General features: G+C 31.1%; 3 protein-coding genes across 6 annotated transcripts; 1 reads left to right on the forward strand and 2 right to left on the reverse strand.

The window, feature by feature from the left end:
* Positions 1–1018: 1018 nt before the first annotated feature.
* Positions 1019–9063, reverse strand: LOC122626892 (enhancer of polycomb homolog 1). Its single transcript, XM_043807430.1, has 10 exons — positions 8911–9063; positions 7544–7682; positions 7128–7369; positions 6749–7005; positions 6535–6670; positions 6153–6455; positions 5764–5915; positions 5554–5688; positions 4490–5458; positions 1019–4272 (listed from the first exon to the last, which is right to left on the reverse strand). The coding sequence occupies exons 1-10, from the start codon at positions 9061–9063 to the stop codon at positions 4155–4157; spliced, it is 2604 nt and encodes an 867-aa protein (XP_043663365.1). The 3' UTR covers positions 1019–4154.
* A 394-nt stretch (positions 9064–9457) lies between these two features.
* On the forward strand, positions 9458–11951 carry LOC122626898 (glyoxylate/hydroxypyruvate reductase A-like). 4 transcript variants are annotated; one of them, XM_043807455.1, is made up of 6 exons: positions 9458–9590; positions 10089–10170; positions 10276–10411; positions 10784–11158; positions 11253–11617; positions 11704–11951. In XM_043807455.1, coding segments are annotated over exons 1-6 (1092 nt in total). In that variant the 5' UTR covers positions 9458–9588; the 3' UTR covers positions 11836–11951. The 4 variants fall into 4 exon arrangements, with proteins under 4 accessions (XP_043663390.1, XP_043663400.1, XP_043663380.1 ...); XM_043807465.1 differs by having other exon boundaries at positions 9472–9594; XM_043807445.1 differs by lacking the exon at positions 9458–9590 and having other exon boundaries at positions 9969–10170.
* Positions 11952–12314: 363 nt separating this feature from the next.
* On the reverse strand, positions 12315–14263 carry LOC122630931 (translin). Its single transcript, XM_043816000.1, has 5 exons — positions 14068–14263; positions 13603–13702; positions 13229–13444; positions 13074–13153; positions 12315–12999 (listed from the first exon to the last, which is right to left on the reverse strand). The coding sequence occupies exons 1-5, from the start codon at positions 14137–14139 to the stop codon at positions 12763–12765; spliced, it is 705 nt and encodes a 234-aa protein (XP_043671935.1). The 5' UTR covers positions 14140–14263; the 3' UTR covers positions 12315–12762.
* Between the last annotated feature and the right edge of the window lie 8565 nt (positions 14264–22828).

Genomic DNA, 22828 nt, shown 5'->3' on the forward strand with positions numbered 1-22828 from the left:
AACAGATAGTATGAGCACAAATATTTATGTTGAAGAATAAGTTGAAAGTTGTCTGGAATAAATTTTCTAAATACATAGATCTTTCTTTTACATCCTCCAACCATACGTTTTTGAGAAGAATTCTCTATACACTTGACAAACTTTTGTTCAAAGCAGAGCTTTGGTAGGAGAGACTTTCCAATAAAATCTTCCTGTCGCACAGCGACATAGAAGTTCTACTGTATTCACAGAATAAAATTTTACATATATATGTGGTGTGTGTGTATGTATGTATGTATGATGTGTATTTATATATATATTTATATATATATTTATATATAGACACACACATACTATATATATATATGTATATATATATATATATATATATACATATATCATATATATACACATCATATATACATGCAAATACATACATATATATGTATATAATGCGTAATATATATATATATATATATATATATATATATACACATATACATATATATATATAGTGGATACACTGCACTTCGACACCTGCTGCATTATTATAGAAGTCAATGCATAAAATTTTTGGAACTTCTCGTCAGGTAGTTTAACTATAAGTTCCTTTTTTTCATATAATTGTGTTTATATGAATTGGTTAATAACTTCATCCAATCGCTCTGTAAAGTTGCATTGATTTGGCTTATATCTAAGTAATAATATTACTATTATATATCTTATCAATGCAGCGAATTGGGAACACGATATTTCACGTTTTTATAGGACCAACCTTTAAAACAATTTTTATAAAATAGATAACTTTATTAATGAAACGAAAAAGTAGCTTATGCACATACATGTATTTATGAATTTAGTAAATAATTGTTTAATTTTTCTTCTATTAAACAATTTTGTTAGCCTTGGATTAGTGAAATTTCGTGTTTACCTAACCAGAAATATAAAATGAACTCAGTCTTTGGTTTGAGCGATCAAACTTTGATAATTCTTGATGTTTTATTCAAAGATACTATTGGGTAAATGTAACATTAATAAATTTTATATAAAAATCCATGTACCACTATATTTCGTTTAAAGCGTTTCAACTAAATAAACAAATTATTTTTTACAAGAATCTTTTTGGATAATTCTCCAAACATCACTTGTCCTTCTCATACATTCATTTAGCAGAAGATTCCCAACATATAATAATAAATTTAAATGTATAAGTAAATGCCAAAAATTGACAAGGAATTAGTGGTATTACTAATATACCATGTACAGATGAGGATGTGAAAAAAAATAGAACCTTCTTGCTTAATGATAAATTTGAGAAAAACGAGAGAAATAATCATGTTTCTAAAATGTATGTACAAATATGGAGCAGAAATTAAATTTTAGAAAATGTTAGATAATATTATAGGCAAGTGTTCTTTTACAAAATAATAAGTTCTATCCAGGATAAAATTTCTTTATTACTCCTTCTCTAAAATTGTTTTGAATTCATAAATTTTTCATACACATCGCTGTGTGCCTACCACAACAACATTAATTACAATTATTTAGTTAATTACCTAAAAGTAAGAGATACAGTAAGCGTAATTATTTTTATATGTACAATATATCTTTTTTTGTTTGTTTCTTATTATGATTTTAAGAAGTCTCCCTACAATTTGAAACATTTGCACCATAATCATACTTCTTATCTTGCGTTACGGCTGGCACTAAGCATTTTCATTGTTCATTGAGAAAAAACAATATTTAAACATGTGAAAAGTTTATGAGATTATTTTTGACATATATTTTTATATTTTTAATAACGATAAATTATTAGTTGAGCAATGGCCTATATTTTGCATAAATTGCTTTGAATTTGAATTATCACAATATTTTTCACAATATCATAAAATACAGTGTTATTTGACTTTACACAAGATTACATAGTGAACATTGTTACAATTATGAGTTGAGAAATATAATAGCTTACTTTGAATTTCATTATGTTTTCAATATATTATATTGTTTTTTCTGAACATAATGAAAAAGTAAAGCTATAAACATATAAAAATGAATTTTGTAGAATAATCACATGCAAAGTAAATTATATTTTTAAATTAGAAATGAAAGAGAACATAGAAATTAACTGATTCTCTGTCACTGTCACAATTATTGTTCCTTTTTTTTAAAAATTGTTACATCCAAAATAAAACATGTTTAATTCTATTCTTGTCCTTTATAAAAAATATTTGCCCTTAACATTTTATCTTGGTACACCAATAAAATTGTACATAAAGGGAGACAGTCATATAAAAGATGCTAAGAGGAAGAGAGAGCATCACAAATGTGTGATACATGGAAATTCAAGACTTTTTACCTATGCATTAGTATTCATAGGTAATAATTTTTCTTAACAAGAATATACAGTTACTACATAGAAGAGATACATATAAATGATTGAAAGAAAAAATTCTATTTTTTGCAAATATATTATTTGGAAATAAATTTTTCTTTTGTAATTTCTCACATCTTGCTAACAGATGAATACCTTTTTTTGAGGGTCTAATTCATAATATATGTTTTGCAATTACTAACACGAAAGACTTATGAGTCCTTATATAGGTATTCTAAAGATAGCATTCCTTCACAATTTTGTGTAATACAAGCTCCTCAAACGCAACATTTGAATAAAATTAGACTCTACTTATTTTTCGATATAATCTGTTGTCATCTAGTAATACAAAAACTCATACATATATAATATATTCACCAATCATGCATCTTGCATACAAAGATATTTAATGTTCTTTGAAATTACCTGACAGTAATAGCTTTAATATTTCACAGCCTTCAAGCGTTTTAATATATTATGAGATATATAAAGAAACAGCTTCTTTAAAACATGGTACTCAAAACAAATCTATGTACAGCAATGAAATAATTATGTAATGTAATAAAAAAATACATTATTCTTTTCTCTGCTTCTAAATAGTTTTTCAATTGCAATAAGTAGAATAAAATTATTATTTTTGGATTTATAATTGTACAAGTAATTACAAATTTTTTTTATGTGTGACGAACTTGCAGCAGAAATCTTGAAAAGATTATATATATTATACAATCTAAGGAAAATATAATTTCCAATAAATTTGCATAAGATTTTATGTCAAGAATTTGTCATATATGCAAATTATTTATAAAACATACTATAAACTGATTGTTCTTACTTCTGTGGAGTTATATTGTACTGCTCCTTACATTTGTTTCTAATGAATGCTGTGTTTGAGAAAGCTTGTGACATAAGCAGTGATTATGAGATACATTTTTAGTATTGTTTTTGTACACAAATAGAATTAACCAGATTACAGGATTCTATTAGTTTCTATTAGCTTTAATACATGACAATTTTTTTTTTGCACTGCGTATAATCTTAGAGTGTTGAACTCTCAAATATAAAAAAAGAAATAATAATAATAATAATAATCAATAACAATGTTATGATCCTTTGGAAACATATGTATAAATAAATAAATTATGTTTGTAATTTGTTATACTGGTACTGTTTCAATTTCGTAGCACTAATTAACTTAAATGAATTTAACTTAATTCATTCTGACTGCATTTGTTTTACAAATTTTAATTATAACATATGAAGAAGAATATGTCATTCTTTGTACAATCAATAAATACATATTTATGTACAAAGAAAAAGAAACCGTATATCGTAATTTGTTAAATATTCCTTCTTTATGTAAAAAGCATAGAAAATTACCACAGAAATTTTCATTAATTTTAGAGAACTGAATTTCTGAAATATAATTTCATTTTTCCAAAAATAACATGTATATTATGATATGATTATTAATCCATGATTTGCATAATACAGACTGACTGTTGATTCAATAAGAAAAGAAAAAAAAAAATTAATTAATTAAAATGTTTTTTTTTTTTTTTCTTTTTTCAGGCCAGAGCTAAAGGCAATATTTTCTATAACATTTATACTATTCTGATAATCATAGTTTCGCCACAGAAGAGAACTGATCAAAACAATTTTGCAATTGTACTCAGCCGTACCACTATTTGCATTAAACAATACGTCAATATCCACTTCCCATAGTCAGGCAGACATGGGCAAGATAAAATTAGCAAAGCCCCCGATAACGCGTTGGTAGCAACAGGGGTGCCAATAGTAGGCATCATGTCACTTCCATTGCCAATGAATTAGTTTTATTTGCCCGGACAAGTTGTTGCTGTTGTGATTTGGTCTCACAGGGTGAATTTTCCACTCCATCCACCTCCAGATTCAAACTTTCACTATAAAACATAATAGAGGTGATCTAGCATATATATTGAATACTTTATATTTTTAATAAATGAATATTATTCAATTATTTAGCATATTTCGATTTATAATCAATCTAATTTAATTAATTAAAAAGAATTTCACTATGACTAAAAAATTTATTATAATAAGAATTATTAAAATAATTAAAAAAAAGAAATTAAATTATTTATTTAGATAAATGCTTACCTATTACTATTAAGCGTAATTTCCCCGGACGTTGGGATTTGTTGTGCCTGACTCTGTGTTTGTTGCTGTTGTTGTCTTGCAATACTCGCTAATTTACTTTGCGTGATAAGGCCAGGCAACAGATTGGACGGCGGATGTTTCTGTGGTAGAACTATTGTCGGCTGATTGTTCACAACATGAGTACTGTTTGGCAGATTATTTGAGTTGCTTATATGTGATAAAGGCCCATTTTGATGGCCATTACCAAAGTTTGTAATGGTACCACTAGGTGTGGTGGCTGCACTAAACACTCTAACTCCTGCACTTCCACCACTGCCACAATTACCGCCATTTCTATTATTTGTTGGACTAGTCAGAGATTTAGATAATATAGAAGCAGCGTTACTGTTATAAGGTAATTGTCTGTGTTGTCTGGACTGGTAATTCGACTGTGTTTCTATCGCAACACTCGTACATTGCGTTGATACGGTACTCAGTGTCGTCGCTTGATTGGTCACACACGAAGAGGACGACGGGATTGAAGAACTTGAAGTATTTACAACACTAGAACCACCACCACTGCACTGAGGCCGGCTCTGTTGTGTCACAGGCTGTGCAAACAGATTGCTGCATAATGGTGTCACTACAAAATGTGAGCTGCCCAGCTCGTCTGTCCGCAAATCGCTGGAGCTATTGTCCGACAACCCACTAACGCACGCACTACCGTTGACACTTGCTACCGCAAGATCAAAGTCCGATAGAGCATCCACTGAGAAGTAATCTGCAATGTTAAATTCCGAAGTAAATGGTGGCTCGTCACCCACACGTTCGGGCTCCACTTCCACACATATCGACGTTGCTTCAGGTGGGAATGGATATGGAAGTGGTTTCGATGGAGACAACACTGGTTCTACATCTGAGTCTGTATCGCTACTTTCCTCACTTGGACTGTGCACTGACTCAGGTGGAGTCTTTGGTCGAAAGTGTAGCCTAATTTGAATTATTAATAGATATTAATTAACATATATAGTTGCAACAAACAAAATATTATATTATAGTTATTATATGAACTGGTAGGTTCGTACCATTCTTTCTTGACAGGTGTACTATTTGTGGCAGTTGTATTTGAGTTTGAAGCCTCACGTTTTGGTTCGTGTATCGTAAAATCTAAAGAAGACCACATGTCGTCCAAATCTGAAGTACAGCGGTCTAGTATAACTCTGAAATGTATTGCATGAGTAAATATCAAAAAAAGAAAAATGGCTATCTCCTCAAGTGAATCACTACATCAGTACCTGCCACCTCGACCAAGTCTTCTTCTAGCAAGACCAATACATTTAGGTACTGGTTTACTAATGCTGGTGAGGGCAAACCTATACTTCTTATCAGCCAAACCTCCTTCATGTTTGTCACACCAAGGCCAATTTCCAAATCCACCTAATACGGGCTGCAAAGAGAAAAGCTCTATATCTACAATCCTGAAAAAATGAACATTAAAACTGTTTCCGTACTTCAAAAAAGAACTTCTGATTTTCATTACCATCCTTGCAAGAACGTTACAAGGAGAAACTGAGTTTTAAATAAATTTGTAAATTAATAATTGTATACCATATAAAATACATAACATGAAAATTCGAATATTCGTAAAAATTATAATCTTCAAGATAATGTGTATTATACTTACAGGTAGATAAGTGCTATTCCTATTTCGTCGAAAGGCAAATTGGCCTTCATCAGCAGTATCCTCATCATCTCTATCTGAAGAAAGAGAAGGTTGAGAATGAGAATGTGATGGAAGGGGACTGTCTTCATCCGAACTTAGTAGAGGGTCCAGCCCACTTCCAAGTACTCCTGTCCGATTTCCTCGACCTCCTCCACTGCCTGTTCCGCCACGTATACCAGTTTCATCGAGGCTACCTCCTCTACTGTCCGTTTTATGTTTTCGTTTCTTGTATTGCCTCTTTTCTTTTCTAGCTACAACTTCATCCTAATGAAACAATACATAAACATTCGATCATTAGTTTTAAAGAATGAATAGTGTATACATCCATTATCTAAGTACTCACTTTATTACAAACTTTATTTGCCCAATTTTGATGAACTCCAAATTGATTGGTGAAAAGTGGAGTGAATGCTGGTCTTGGAGTTTTTAATGCAGACACTTCTGCTAGAATCTGACCATTGAAATCTTGCGCTTGATACCTATATATAATTAAAAATTTATTTGTTTGAACATTAGACATGAAAAATAATAAATATATCAATGATATAAGAACAGACCTCTTTTCATAAACTTCTATTGTAAGATGCAAATGTTCTCGTTTCGTTTTTTCCCGACGTTTAACCATTTCGAGGAGAGTAACTGCCCTGCTAAGATCTCTACGTAACTTGAGCATTTTTTCATAACTTGTTTCATCGTTCTTACGAATCTTACGTGTTTGCATTTTTTCTGTTCTGCGTCTAAATGCTAAATAAGGATTGTTAGCAGCCGAACCAAGCCGATGTTCCGTTTTTACAGTTAATAATAAAGGATGTTGCTGCAAAATATATAATGTTTTATTAAATCTTTTCTGTTTAATAATATTATTATTTCTAATAATATATCTCAAACTGAAAACACAATTATTTTCACTGTCATAAAAATATGGTAAAAGCTTACTGTCTTAAGTCGTTTGTTTAACCAATAATCAAAAACTGCAATAATAAGATCATCATCTTCTTTTAAAAGTGCTTTAGCTTCATTAAGGGTAACTACAGTTTGGCCTGAACTCTTTTCTAAACGATCCATCATCTCTTCAAACTGAAGTGGAGTTAGATCCATTTTGCGACTTTGAACAGCAACCCATTTTTCATCTTCTGAATCCATATCATAGTCTGGTATGTCTTGCTCCATTGCAAAGGCTGCAAATAAAAAAGGATAATTTTTAGCAAATTTGATTGTATCTTACTTTATAAATATTATGATAAATTGAAATAAATAAAATATGATTTATATGTACAAACTTAATGATTTATATGTACTAACTAAGAAATATACATATATATGTGTATATATATAAATTCATGCATACTTACGCTGCATATGTATAAGTTGACGAGGCAACTTGTAATCAGCAGGATATATTTTGTCATAAGCTTCAACATCTGCCAAGTCTGTTACTTCAGGGGTAGGAATGATTAAACCCGTGCATATTGCCCTTTGAAGATGATGTTCCTTCGAATAAAAAATATAAATAATATGCATGCACAAATATATAGAGATTATATCTGCAAGATATTATTTGTATACAAAATATTTAATATGTTGTGTCCAATATGTTACAATAATTTGTTAAAAATAATATATTGTTTACAAATAATATATATTTGTTTACATATTATTTACATAATTTGTAAGAAATAAAAAAGTTTCTATAATACAGAAAAAATTGATATATCCAAATATTAACTTTTCTCAAAAAGTAATTAAATAAAAACGTTTGATTTAAATGAATTTATCATCTTATGTATTATGATTATGTATATATGAAGATATATGAATATGTATACATACTGTTATGTATTTCATATGCACTATTTGAAAATACTATTGTAATTCAAAACTGTATTGTTCAATAATACAAATGTAATCAATTAAAATTAAAGCAACTTAAAGATTGCTTATAACAGATACATTTCATATCAGAACTGGAATATTTTTTCCATATAATTTATCTAACTGTACTTGTATAAATTATGCTAAACAACTACATTAAACATCAATATTGGTTAACATCAAAAATATATAACGAAGCTTTATTTGTTACATATACCAATCTTCATATAACTTCTTAATTTATGATATCATTTATATAAAATAGTTCATTCCATAAAAACTGATTCATTTGTATTATAAAACTATAGAATAGAATTTATCTTTATTGCCTTTGACATTATATTAAACTATTACATAAATAAAAGTTAATGTTTAAGCTACAGAAATGATAATGGAAGAAATGAGTATTTTGCTGATTAAATAAAACAGACCTATGTACAAATTGTTTCTACTTTTTAATAATATGTAAGATAGTAAAATAACAAGGGAAAGATGAAGAATGTTTAAATAAACTATTTGAAAATAATAAATAAAAGAAGCATTTAAATTTTAGTGAAAACAAGTATTCGTATCGGAATCATCTATATTGATAATATTATTTCATAGAAAGTATTGTGTGACAACTGTCAAATCATAGAAAGGTAGAGACGTAGATGTTCTTAGCACATAAAAAGCTTTGAAAAATAGGTAAACAATAACGAATAAAAGGTGAAAAATTGAAATTTCTAATGAAAGAAGAGAAGAACGATCTCAAATGCCACCTGGCGGTTGTTTATCGAAACAAGATCGAATGTAAGATGGCCGTCGTGGAAAACATACTGGAACGAGGGCTGGACGGTCAACTTACGCATTCCTCCTCCTTTTCCATGCCGCTGGGCATTTGGGGCACTGCGCGATTAATGGCCGAATAATCTGGCAAATCTGGCAATTCTTCAGCCATATAGATCGGCATTGGCTTAGAGACGTCCAGGGCGCGAGCCCTGAACGACAGCTTGCTCATCTTGAGGCGAGTGACTCTCGCGTGTTGACAACCAAATTGGCTGCTCGAACCGTGAGGCCAGTCGGGTCGGCTCGGGCCTCGGGCTTACGGAACGTGAATTTAATTGGGCCTGTTTAGGGGCCCAGAGGCCGTATTACCCGGCACAGAGAGCGCTCAGGGCCTCATCGTTCTCCGGCCATCGCGCTGGAACACGGTCACTCAGTCACCAAACGAAATATATCACTTTGAAAACATGTTTGCGTGACACGGTCCCTGCTCAAAGCCATCATGGCCGACGCACAGCCATTTAACACGTTCAGCCCAAACAGTTCCGCGATTCGACGTGAGTCGCGCGGGAATCGGCCCGTCGAAATCTACGCGTCTATTGGAGGTGCGCTCAGTCACAAGCCGGATTCGCATTCACAACGATCGCGAATGGATCGTCGCTCTGGTTGCGCGCGATCGTAACTTTACATCTGCATCATGGCCGCCTGCGCTCAACTTTGAATACAAAAGAAAGAGATACATACGTATAATACATGTTTTATGTATGTACGTCGTTCAGTGCTTTATTTTTTTTTTCTTTTTACTTTCACTGTGCCCGTGCCACTGTAGCTTCTTACTTTATAAAAAATTTGACAGCTTCCTTCTTCGTACGATTCACCTTTCCGCTCTGTAACGATAACATTCTTACGTTAAGTTTTTTCTTTCTTTACCTTTTTCTTTATGAGAAATGTGAACTAAAATGATCTACGTATCAATTCCCGTTATTACTTTGTTAGTATTTGAAATAATTAACAAAATATGATAAAATATATTTTCTTTGTGTTATCGTTATTCCGTATGAGTTACGTTATGAGAAAAGCGAGGCATCTTACTTTTTTCCACAATTTTTCAATCATCTTTAAAATTCTATTTTTAATCTAAATAATTTTGAAGGTTATACTTATGAAAGGTGTTTGCTGGCCAATCATACAAAGATATCACAAATAAAAGCAATGTATTTTGTAAGATTCTATGAATAAATTCAAATTCGTTGTTTTTAGGTGGTGCGCATGTCTCAAGGAGTACGTGAATGTCTTGAATGTTTATGAATACTTTCCGATAGATTGTAAAAAGGATGAAAAAGTTTGTAATTCCATTACAATTACTATTGTATACTTTCGTGTCAACGGAAATATAGTTCATGAAAATTTTTAATCATTCGTTAAATATCGCGTTTGACTTGCGTAGTTTTTTCAGGAAGGTGGAACACGCATTCGTGCATATGACATGGCGCAGGTTATCGCAGTTTTATCCACGATTCCAAAGTTATCACATCATCTCCGTACACACCTTCCAAATTTAATTATCTACGATGTTTTGTCAGGTATTTAAACTAAATCATGATCGCTATAACAACGTACCTTTGCACCTTGTTACGTTGTGCGTGCGACGACAGCTCTTCCGAGCACGTGTCAAAATCTACGAAACACAGTAATCCACCAATCCACTACAACATGAAATTGCACATTCCCCCACTCTAAATTTTGCACATGGCGGGAATCCATTTGCATTAAATTCAAATATTATCAAATATTATCGTGTGAATAAGAAATGTTAACATTTCAAATTCTCTGATAACTTTATTTATGTTAATTTATTTTAGTTTTCTTTATATTTTATATTGGTACGCATTATATACATAAATAAAACTATTCACGTTATTATATTTTGGTAAAAATCGATTGCATTTATTTAGAAAAAGACAATGTGTTATCAAAACTCAATAAGGCAGAAATAATGGTGGCTGATTGCGATTTATTAATACCATATTTGGGAAAATTACCAAAACTGCAGTGGGTACAATCAACTTGGGCAGGATTGGATTATTTAAATCCATTTATTCAAGATAAACAATTTGATTTTATTCTTTCACGTTTTTCTGATAAAAGTTTTGGCTTAGCAATGTCAGAATATGTGATAACACAGATTGTAAACTTTGAGCGAGATCAGAAACAGCAATACGAAAATCAAAAAAATTCAGACTGGATAACAGATGGTAAAATAAAAAATCATAGATTAATTCGGGATTTAAATATAGGCATTTTAGGATTGGGAAATATTGGAAAATTCAGTAAGAACATATATTATTGCTGTCTCTATTTTCTAATCGGTATTAAAACAATAAAAAAGATTTTGAATCAGATAGTAATTTATACTTTCTACAGTTGCACAACATTTAAAAATATTTGGGGCTACAATTTGGGGAATGACACGCACCCCTTTGAAAGAACATTTGGATTACATAGATGAACATAGAACGACAGATTTATTACCAGATATATTAAAAAACTGTGATTATATTATTAACGTATTACCTTCTACTAAAAATACTATTGGACTTTTAAATGGGACAATTCTGGAACATTGTAAAGATCATAATGCTGTATTTATTAATATTGGTCGTGGAACAGTTATTAGAGAAGCAGATCTTTTAAATGCTTTGGAACGCAAATGGATAAGTGCTGCAATTTTAGATGTTTTTCAAGAAGAACCATTACCAAAAAACAGTAAATTATGGAATTTATCGAATGTTAGAATAATTTACATAAATAAATATGTTTTACTCTATGAAACATTGATGCTTTCATAAATATTATTATTATTTGGTTTATATAGGTAACTATTTCACCACATATCTCTGGTGTGACACGTCCACAAGATGTTGCTAGTCTATTTGCAGAAAACTATGCAAAATATAAAAATGGTGAATCCATACCAAACAGTTTTAATTATCAAACAGGTTATTAAATATTTTCTATTAATGGTTGTGCGCATTTGTAATAAAAAAGACTCATATCATGGATTTGTAATCTACAAATATATTATATATACTCAAGAAAATAAATCAAATATTATACACTTGACAATTTTATATATTTAAATTTATTATATATATATATATATGTATGTATGTATGTATGTATGTATATGTATATGCATATAAAAACACACACAATTTTGTAATTAATTATGAATCTATCACAAAACATATATGTAAAACAATGATATTAAATGAAAAAAATATTTATCATTAACAAATTAAGTAAACATGATAATGACCAAAATATTGCTTATATCATTGATCATGTGTGCTAATCTTTCTTGCAATATATTTTAAATAATCAACTAATTTTTATAATCATGATAAGACTGAAAAAATAATTATATAAAATATATACTTACTTTTATATCAAAGTTTTTAGAGAAAATTAAATAAAAAGTTGTAATATATTAATGTATAAATATATTATAGCAAAATATGTGGCTATTTTATACTACAATAATTTATAAATAATCTCTACAGGTCCTGTATGCGTTTAATAATTTTCTGAATATTAAATGTGGTTATAAAGCTACAAATGCATTGGATACAATACAAATAAATAAGAAATAAATTTTTCTTCCTTATAACTTATTTTAAAGCAGTCATTTTTTACGAAGTTTAGCTTCAACACCGCAGGATATACAAAAATGTGCCAGTTGCGGTATATTAACAAACATTGACTGAATACTACTGTACATAACAATTTACTGTATCATTATATACTCCATTACTTATATAAAAATTAGTTATGTTAACTCTGTTAAATATAGTTATTTTTACTCTGTTTCTTTTCTTTGTCATATATATATCAAAACAACTTACTATAAAATACTCCAGATTAATCATATCACTTATTCAATTTCTTGAGGGCTTGGTGGTGTGATAGGTTTTAAACCACGAATACTAAGATCATAAACTACTTCTTCAATTTTCTTGACATCATACTTCAAAGCATCAAAACGTTTTCTTAGAGCATCATTCTTTAAATTTAGAAGTCTAAAACCTGCATTTAGTTCATTTACAAATTTGGCTATTTCTATGGGTCGGTTGTAATCACCATTTGTGACACTATTTACAGCAAAGCGACTCTACAAAAATAGAATTAAAAGATTAAAATTTATTATCCATTTATTAAGAAATGAGTATACAATTATAAAGATACCAATTCTGCAGATAACTGAAGTAAACCCATCAGAAAGTCTTCTAAATCTAAATGGAAACCTTCTTCTCTATTATTTTTAACTGAAAATATGAAGAAATTAAAATTCTGTAAAGAAATATAAATTTTAAAGTGTAATTAAAATTTGTGACATATACTTCCTAATATTTCAGCAACAGTTTCTTTAGTCACCAAAACTTTAACTTCTAAGTATACTGTTAATGAAGCTAAGTAGCATAATCGTTGAGTGATAAAACGCCATTGGTCATTAAATCGATAATACTGATCCTTTGGGACAACTTCAACAAGTTTTGCGTATTGCTTACGTACGTCTTCAAATAATTCTCTAGCTTTTGCACAATATTGTGAGATAACTAAAATAAAAAAATAGTAACTTGATTTAAAATTATTAACATTTAATATTTAATTACTAACTATTATAAGATTAACTAAAGTAATAGAATTATATTAGCTTTGAACATATAATGTATTTGTCGTTCAACATAGAGTATATTATATAAAAAACACATACTTATATTTTCTTCCATACTATTTTCATTGTGAATATTTTGCAGTATCATCAGAATATCCCTGGCACTCTTCTCAATTTCCTTCACAATAACACGGATTTCCTTTTGTAAAAGAGTTATTATTAATCTAATTATTATGACTGTGTATTATCGATTAAAAGTTTTTGATTAATTAATTTGACTCATGATTTTTATTTCCACTAACAAAGTTATAATTTTATATATAGATAAATATTCACCTCAATGTAATAAAATTGAGATGGTCAAATATGCTTTACTTGTGTCAATACAAATTATAATAAAACAATTTATAGCGTATATTATTCATAAAAAGGCAGTAATTTTTTAAAAAATAAGAATGTTCATAAATATTTGCCTCCCACAAAAACGTTCATAAATTAAGGATAAAAAGCTATACTTTTACACTTAACCTAAAAAATTGGGATAAAGATGTAATTAATACAAACCTCGCGTAATTCTTGTTCGTTATTTAAATAATCTTGAAACGCATTAAAAATTTGTGATACCCCGTCGGCCATTTTTTTATCAATACGTTTTAAATAAAGATATGCAAAATAATTGAAAAATACACAAAATATTCGAAAAATACGATATATCAGTAGCGGGCTAAATTTTCAACAGAACGATTTAATCTGTTTCGCTTCGTATTCATCGTTAGTACAGAATAATTCTCAGAGATGGCGCAATAATACATTTACTACGTTCTCATTTTCTCAACTTTTCGTTTTTAATCATTTATATTTTTCATCATATTTAATGTATAAATAAATAAAAAAAGAACAATATGTAAAGATTTTATAAATGAAAATTAATATTGAAGATTACTTAGCATAGACAAAAAGATAGTGCAAGTTTAAAAAAGGCGCGTAAAAAACGGCAGTATTTTCCTTATTTATAATGAATAGCATACAATATTTTTACATACACTATTACATACAATATTTTCATGTATGAACAATATCTAATCTATTTAAAAATAAAGAAAAAGAAAAGTAAATTATTCGTTGTTTATTATTTCATTAAAAATTAATACTAATTTTTCGAATCTTACATTCCTCTTTAATATCAATCGTAACAGAAAAAAAAAATTGATAAGATGAGAATGATGTTATTATCTTAACGATCCTAGATAAAAAATGAAAAGTAACATTGATTTTTCACAAGAGATAGAAAAGGCGCGAACGTTGCTATTCGCGCGTTCGGATGCATCTACAATCTTGCATACGTTGCTGACCTTCCTACTCTTGACTCTGCGAAACGTGTGTCCTGTAAGAGACAGAGAGAAAGAGAGAGAGAGAGAGAGAGAGAGAGAGAGAGAGAGAGAGAAAGAGAGCATGAAAGAGGGGAATAAAGAGGGGAAGGAAGAAGAAGGAGAGAAGGTTTGTAAGCACGAACGCCGTTGCAAGGTCTTGCACGGTATATAAATAGAAACCAGTAGGTCCTGCTGCGAACTCGAGGAAGGTGGTTGGAATTCTACATGATGCCTCCTCTACGTAGGTCGTAGAGGATACCACGAGGATATCTGCGGGCGTGTCATTGATCCCAATACGCGTTCAAGCATCCGTGAAACTTGCTTTATGAAAAAAATTCACGCCCACGTTCGCCACGTTTGCAAGAGACGCGTCGATAGCTCCTAGCAAGAGCGATCTCAAGTACGTCTTGCAAATGGAAAACCGGAAGTAAATGACAATTAGGCATTTATTCTGCATCGTTTCAATTTTATATTAGAAAATTAATCGTTAAATTATATCAGCTATCATTTGATAGATAGTTATCACGAATTATTTAATTTAGTGACTGATGATGAATTTTATTTCGTCTATTTGAAATGTTTAATTCCTCGGTTGAAATAATTTGCTCATTTTAATTTTGATTTGAATGATGTATTATAAGTTATATGTCTTGTACGAATGAATTCAGTTTTTGATTAAAAAAGATTGTAGATCTAATTATATATAAAGGATCCGTTAAACGTGCATGTCTCGAGTGACAAGTAATCTTAATAAAATTCTGGTATCGCCAGATTCATCGTAAACTTTTGGTACGGTGCAATGGTGCGTACCTACTTGGTTGAGAGCGGACACTCGAAAGTATTTTTAGCCAGGGCGATCTTATCTGGGTAAGAAAATTACGAAGGCCTCAGGGCAGGACACACTTGTAAGAGCGTATTCTAAAGAAGACCTCGTTTGCTTGAAACACGTTCAACGGTACGATGGTACCTACTCTTCGCGCGTCTGCCATTATAAATGGCCACTTCTTCGACCTATCGATTGGACCACTTCTCTCTTTTTGAATTGGAAATGCATTGAAATTGTGTAGATAAATATAAATATAGAAGAAGAAGAAAAAATCTTTTTTACAGTCATTTGCAATTACAAAAATAATTTTCAAGCTTTGATTACTGAACTATTAGCGGTTCAATATTTGTACGTTAAACCGGTAAGTATGCAAGTTTTGTACGAAGAGTACGAGTAAATATCATAACATGACGTCGAACGTGCACAAGTGTTTTAACGTAAGGATAAAATTTGAGATACTTCTTAACTGATCTTTAACACCTTTTCAATACGATAAACTGCGTTACATGAAAATTTTTTTAATAAATAACGAAGTAAAACTAGGAGATCTTAAATATTAAAAATTAATAATAGGTTCCTTGGACTGGTATTATGTGAACGGATTTTGTGTGAACAGTTAGCAAGTAAAATGTCCTTTCATCAAGGAGGAGGTCAGAGATACTAACTTTCTTTTTTTTTTTTCGACAGAAATAAATTTATTCGCTTTGTTGAATATAACGAATACTTTTGCGTCCACGGTTAAAAGTCTTATTTGAAATCTTTGGAAGAAATGAATACGTTACATGTATTTATATAGATGTATCTATCGACGACAAAATTTTAGATTTACAGTCGCTTAAATGCATAATCATTTTCATGAGAAAGAGAATTCATTTGCTTTCGTAGAAGATAAATAAAGGTAGGTTTAAAATAAAGGAAGCAAGTGGGCCTTTGAAAATTAACGAGCAAGCGTACATGCTATAAGCAAGCATACTCATTAACGTGGAGCATGTAATCATTAATTCCTCATACGACAATGACTTACGAACATACAGGAATATGTACCACGAAATGTCGGTGAATGTTACTGAGTTATATGCCTGTATAACCATAATTAAGCGAACGATGATCGTTCGTACATTACTCTTGAAAATGATGCGATCTTACATAGCGGTTTCATATTCTCGACTACACTCGGCTCAGTATCCGTCAAAGGTCATCATTTTTTCTCAAAAACACCTTTCCAACCCGAACTTGTATATTTCGAAATTCTTGAAATAATTGAAAAAGAAAAAAAGGAAAGAAAAAAGGAAAAAAAAATCAACTTATCGACACTCGTACACGGAAAGATATTAAAGGACACAGTTTCTTTGAGCATGCTGTGTGACGAAGAACGAAACGAGCTGGTCGAAGAGCAACAGGTTTGACTCGCTGGACTAGTTAATAAATTATCGTAGGTTGCCGCCATCTCCATCTCCATGAAAGAGTCGCGAATGAGAATTCGGAATACTAACCGAGCCAACCGCGAGTATCTTAACTTGTTGAAGAAAGATATCTACACAGAAGAGGAACCTTACTATTAAATCAATATATGCATATAAAATTACTTAACACAAAGATTACGAGATTCACACTATTACGAGTAATTATAGTATCTAATTAGTAACAATAGAAGAAAAAAATGATGAAACTTCATGGGAGAGATAATCGCTAAATGATATCTCGATTTTTATCATAATACTCATCTATCCTATTATCATGCGATATCACTGTAATAAAAAATTACAGATCACCCGTTAGAAAAATCTCTAAGGATATATATCCATATATACATACACATACATATATATATACATATATATACATATATATATATGTATAGGGTGGGGTAATAACTTCGATCACCTTGAATATCTTTGTTCTTTTAAAGATATGGTGAAACCTTTTTCACAAAAATCAAAAGAGGCCATAATGTGGCAGAAATAATAATTTTTTATGTCGTATGGATATATGAAAGTTGACTGTTTTTTTTTTATGGGATCATATGTTCATATGTTGTTCGATTGTATTGCTTGATACAGTTCGACATTCTCTATACAAAAAAAAATTTAACGCATATATATCAAAGAAATTCAAAGAATTGTTAATAATATTATGTTAATATTAGTATTAGGAGGTTTTAATTTAAATATTACTAAGACATCATATGCAGATGTGATTGAAATATAGTAAGAGTAATAATAAGTAAATAGTAGTGGTAAAAGAGTGATGATTTCTTAACTTACTCAACTACAATTACTCTGCGCTTACTTAGCGCTTACTTTGCGCTTACTCTGCGCTTACTCTGCGCTTACTCTGCGCTTACTCTGCGCTTACTTTGCGCTTATCTTACGCCATTATTATGCATAAGCGTAAGAATAATAGTGTATGGCAAGCTAAGAAACCATCACTCTCTTACTACAATTATTTACTTACTACTACTACTCTTACTACATTTTAGTTATATCTACATATATAGCTTCTTAGAAATAAGAAATATTTAAATCAAAATATCTGTTAAACTAATAATTTTTTGATATATACGAGTTAATAAACTTTTATAAAGAATATCGAGCCGAGAGCGATCAATGCTATCAAGAACTTATTATTCCATTAAAAAACACTTAGTTGGCCTTCGTATGTCCTTTACTTGTCCACTTATAAAAATATTATTGCTATCATATTATAGCTCTCTCAGTACTATACCATTTTCATAAAAAAAACTTTCTTCATATCTATAAAAAGAACGAAGATGATCGAAGTGATCAAAATTATTGCCCCACCCTATATATACACGTATAATATATACGGTGCGATTTCTCAGTGAGAACGAAAAAGGTGACAAATGGAATTCAAGCCGGCGCCCAAAATGCACGCCTGACAACGTATCCTGGACCGCAAGGATTGTTTCCTTCCCCTTTCTTTTAGCACGTCCTCGAGGTAGATCGACGAGCACTATTCCGTCGTTCTAATTCTCGTAAAAATGTACGAATAGGACCTGTGACAGAGATAGTTACCTAGTGTCGGCCTACTTATATATCCGTGAATGGCGCAAGCACGTGCATTAACTACATACAAACGCGAGTCGAGCGAGGTAAGCGGCCCAGTCGACAACGGCGACGTTCCGTTGTAGCTCGTACGACCTTCATAAAAACTCGTCGATCGAAGATCGCCGAGAATGCCGAGTGATAATTCACCGTCGTCTACGGGGTGGCAAATAAAAAAGCGGATGTCTATTCCCGGCGAAAGCACTACTACTATGGCAACGATAAATGAAACCGAAACAAGCAATAAATAAAAAAAAAAGATTGCAACGGGAAGAAAGGAAGGAAAAGGATCTGTAAATGTAAAAAGAAGAAAGATTTTCTTATTCTACAGATGCATATGTATATTATATATTATTTAAAAAAAAAATAAAAGGAAGGATATATCGTAATCACTTAAAAATGACGTATATATGTATCTAGATGCTATTTAGAGAAGAATCGAAGGAAGGAGGATATATCGGAATCACTTAAAAATGATAAAGAACAATAATAGTAATAATAATAATAATAATAATAATAATAATAATAATAATAATAATAATAATAATAATAATGGAATCTATAGAAAAAAAATGCAGTAAAAAAGATCGTAAGTTTCTTTGTAAAAACCTTGACTCGGTTGCAAATGATTGTACTGCGTCTCGAGATGGTCTCATCCGACCGTTCGACGTGAAACTAGATTTGGCAAAAAGGTTGCCAGCTAAGGTGGCCTTCTTCTTTGTGACGAATCGCGGGAGGTGATGGTTAATTTGCGAAAGAAAAAGAGAGGAAGGGAAAGAGATAGAGAGAGAGAGAAAGAGAGATGCACAGAGCGACTTGTAGGTTGAGCTTCTCCTTCTTTCCATCTTCCTCCCCCACCAGACGTTCCCATGGAAAGACGTTGGCCGGTCTCACGTGGTTTAACGCGCGCACATAGTAGAGATACGTATATATCGTCTGGGTTGCGCTCGCGAGCATACCTTGGCCTCCCGCGGTTCGACGGTTAGTGGTTAGTGCGCGCACAGGTTGCCGCGAGATATGCGCGCACACGTTGCGCGTATTCTCCGTGACAACACGCGCGAGGACCAATCCGGTCTTGTTGGATCATACCGATCGCGATTCGTGATTTTGTCTCTCACATCGGCGCTATTTTATCTTCGCACGCGATACGTCTACTTATCTTTGCGAACGAAGAAAAAGAAATCAAAGAAAAAGACAAATAACAGAAAGAAAGAGAGAACAAATATTGTGAAAAAGTACCTATGTACGATCGCGAGAGTACAAACGATACGAGTACAATGAAATTCATACTCTTTCGAATACGTGACACCGTAAGTTTGTTTGTTTCGTTTGGAAAAATATCACAGCCTTGGTTTTCTTCTTCTTTTTTTTTTTTTTTTTTTTTTAATTTTGTTTTCGTCGTATTCGTAAATCGTTGACAATTGTTCTTAAAGAACGATCGTCTCGAATGATTCCCAAGAAAGGATTATAATTGGTGCGCTGATACGAATCCTTCCTTTTTGCGTCACACGATTATCGCTATGTTTCTTTATCTATCTATCGATGAAACGAATTAATACTCCGTGAGATCCAGCTTCGCGAGTGTTTTTATCCGCTATGACGTAAAATAAACGAGTTTCTTCCTTCTTCGTTTTTCTTTTGCTGTTTTTCTCTCTTTTTTTTTTTTTTTCTTTTTCATTCCGCTCTCGATAATGAAAGAATGTTAATACGTTTGAAAGAGAATAAAAAGAGCAAGAGATACAATTTTTAGAATATTAGAAGAAAATATTATTTTTATACGCATATTTTGCATACTTGTATATTTTACATACTAGTATGTTCTACATGTATATAAACTTATTTACGTCTATGACATGTGTCTTGATACACAACGCTAAGCAATCTTATATGCGGCCGTTGAAGTCTCCTTCGAGAAGAAGTAACGCATGACCGTGCATCGAAATCTCTTGATCGAACATCGTCGTCAACGAATTCTCCTTTTCTTCGTTTAAAAAAGTGTGTATCGTCGTATTTCTCGGATTGTTTAGTGAAAAGATATGATTTTTTCTTTTTCACTTAGAAATGACGTTCGTCCTGGATGGTTTCGAAAATATCATTTATCGATAATCGTCATTAACGAGATAATATATATATTTTTAAAGTTTTTTGCCAATCGATCTTTCCGTGCCTATTACCTATATGTTGTTTTCTCTCTTTTTTTTTTTTTTTATCTACTTCGTTTGTGTTGAAACTTTCTAAAGAGTATCCTGCAATCGGTGACGTAATAAAAAGAAAAGAATCAAAAGCAGTGCAAGAAACTGATTGATAATAGTTAAGGTAGTTTACAATACGAGTGAAAGCAAGAAGTTAAAGAAAGAAGAGAAAAAGTATTCCTAGAGGAAAGAGACCTCCATATTACGACTAGTACTACCACACGGTACCTACCACCAGTGCCACGAGAGAGGCGGGCGCATACCTGGTGATTTGAATACCAAATCAACCTCTCTTGTGCAATTCCTTTAGCTTTTTTTATTCCTTGTCCGTACGACCTTTTAACATTTACCTGCGTGCTTTGCGTATTTTTAGGCATGACACAATTTCCTTGCGATCCACACAGACTAACCTCTGCTGTAAAAAACGATTTTTAAATCTAATCAACACACTCCGATCCATATGATTGATCCATTGATATTGTCACTGCAAATATATTTACACTTTCGTTATTTCATCAATTTTGCATATTATTTTATCCTAAACGTTTCTTAAAACTTTAGCAAATGCATCTCGTTAATCTATTAAACCAAACTAACCAAAGATTACGTATTCGAAAGATATATGTAAAAAAAAAAAAAAAAAAAAAAACGTTCCGTAGAGTGCTACACAGTGCTTCCTTTTTACACTCTTTATATATATACAAGAGAGATTCAACGGATATCCGAACATAAATCTAACGAATATATACCTAAAGCTACTTTGCAAAATATACTAATGGAGTGAAAAAAAAAAACACCGAGTAATTTGATTTAGCCTCTCCTAGGCTTTGTCTGTATGCGAAGGACAGAGACATAGCCTAGAATAGGTTAAGTCAGGGCTCGTTCGACACGGTCATCTTTGCTTCGTACGTTGAAGACACGCCCAAGGTCAAGGACAACTCAAGGTCAATGCACAATCGTCGACAACTAATCCGCAGAACATTAAACAAGGTGTTGTGATATGTACGCGCAAGCGTACACAATGTTTCTTCTTTTTTTTTTTATCTCACGAATATTTGCTATAATCGGACGTTAATTTTATAATCATATAACAATAAATCGTATAGTCTACTCTGATCGATTTAAATATCTACTATAATCATAAGTTTCTCTAGCTTGCACAAATCAAAATGAATTCAACTGAAAAATTTTAACTTACGGAAATAAAACCATAATAAGAATTTGATACAATCGCCATAATGCGATTCTCGTTTGTATAAAAGCATTGAGATAGTGTTTGATGCAAGTGGCGCTCTCTGTAAAACATTTTGATCGTTAAAAGTGTTCCACGTAGAAATTTATATTACCGACGATAAAGTAAAAAATTCTCTAACTTATCGATTTGACATTATTGAAAATAATTTATGTTTATGAATATTTATTTTGTAATTAAAAAAGACTGGAAAATCAAAACAAGAACACAACTTCATAAGGTGTAATTGAATTTTATCGATGATAAAGACCGTAAATATTACAAATAATTAACTATATAAAAGTATTTTATATATGCTTTTTTCTTTTTTTTTTTTTTGTTGATAAAATAAATGTTTGAAGATAATTAATGTCACGTCATTTTTAAAACCCTATATATACACAATGGTGATAAACATTAACAATATTATAAATCAATTAGTTGCCATATTTATAAGAATGATATTTTCTATAATAGCGTTAGCCATTTGAAATACCATTACTCTTTTAAAAGCGATCGATCTATTGTAATTAAATTGTCTTGTTTCAAAATATTATATATATATGTATATACACGTATACATAATATATATATATATGCATGTATGTATGTGTATGTTATATATATAGAATGAATGCAAA

The sequence above is a fragment of the Vespula pensylvanica genome, chromosome 1 (assembly GCF_014466175.1).
Source record: "Vespula pensylvanica isolate Volc-1 chromosome 1, ASM1446617v1, whole genome shotgun sequence".
In the NCBI taxonomy this organism is placed as follows: Eukaryota; Metazoa; Arthropoda; class Insecta; order Hymenoptera; family Vespidae; genus Vespula; species Vespula pensylvanica.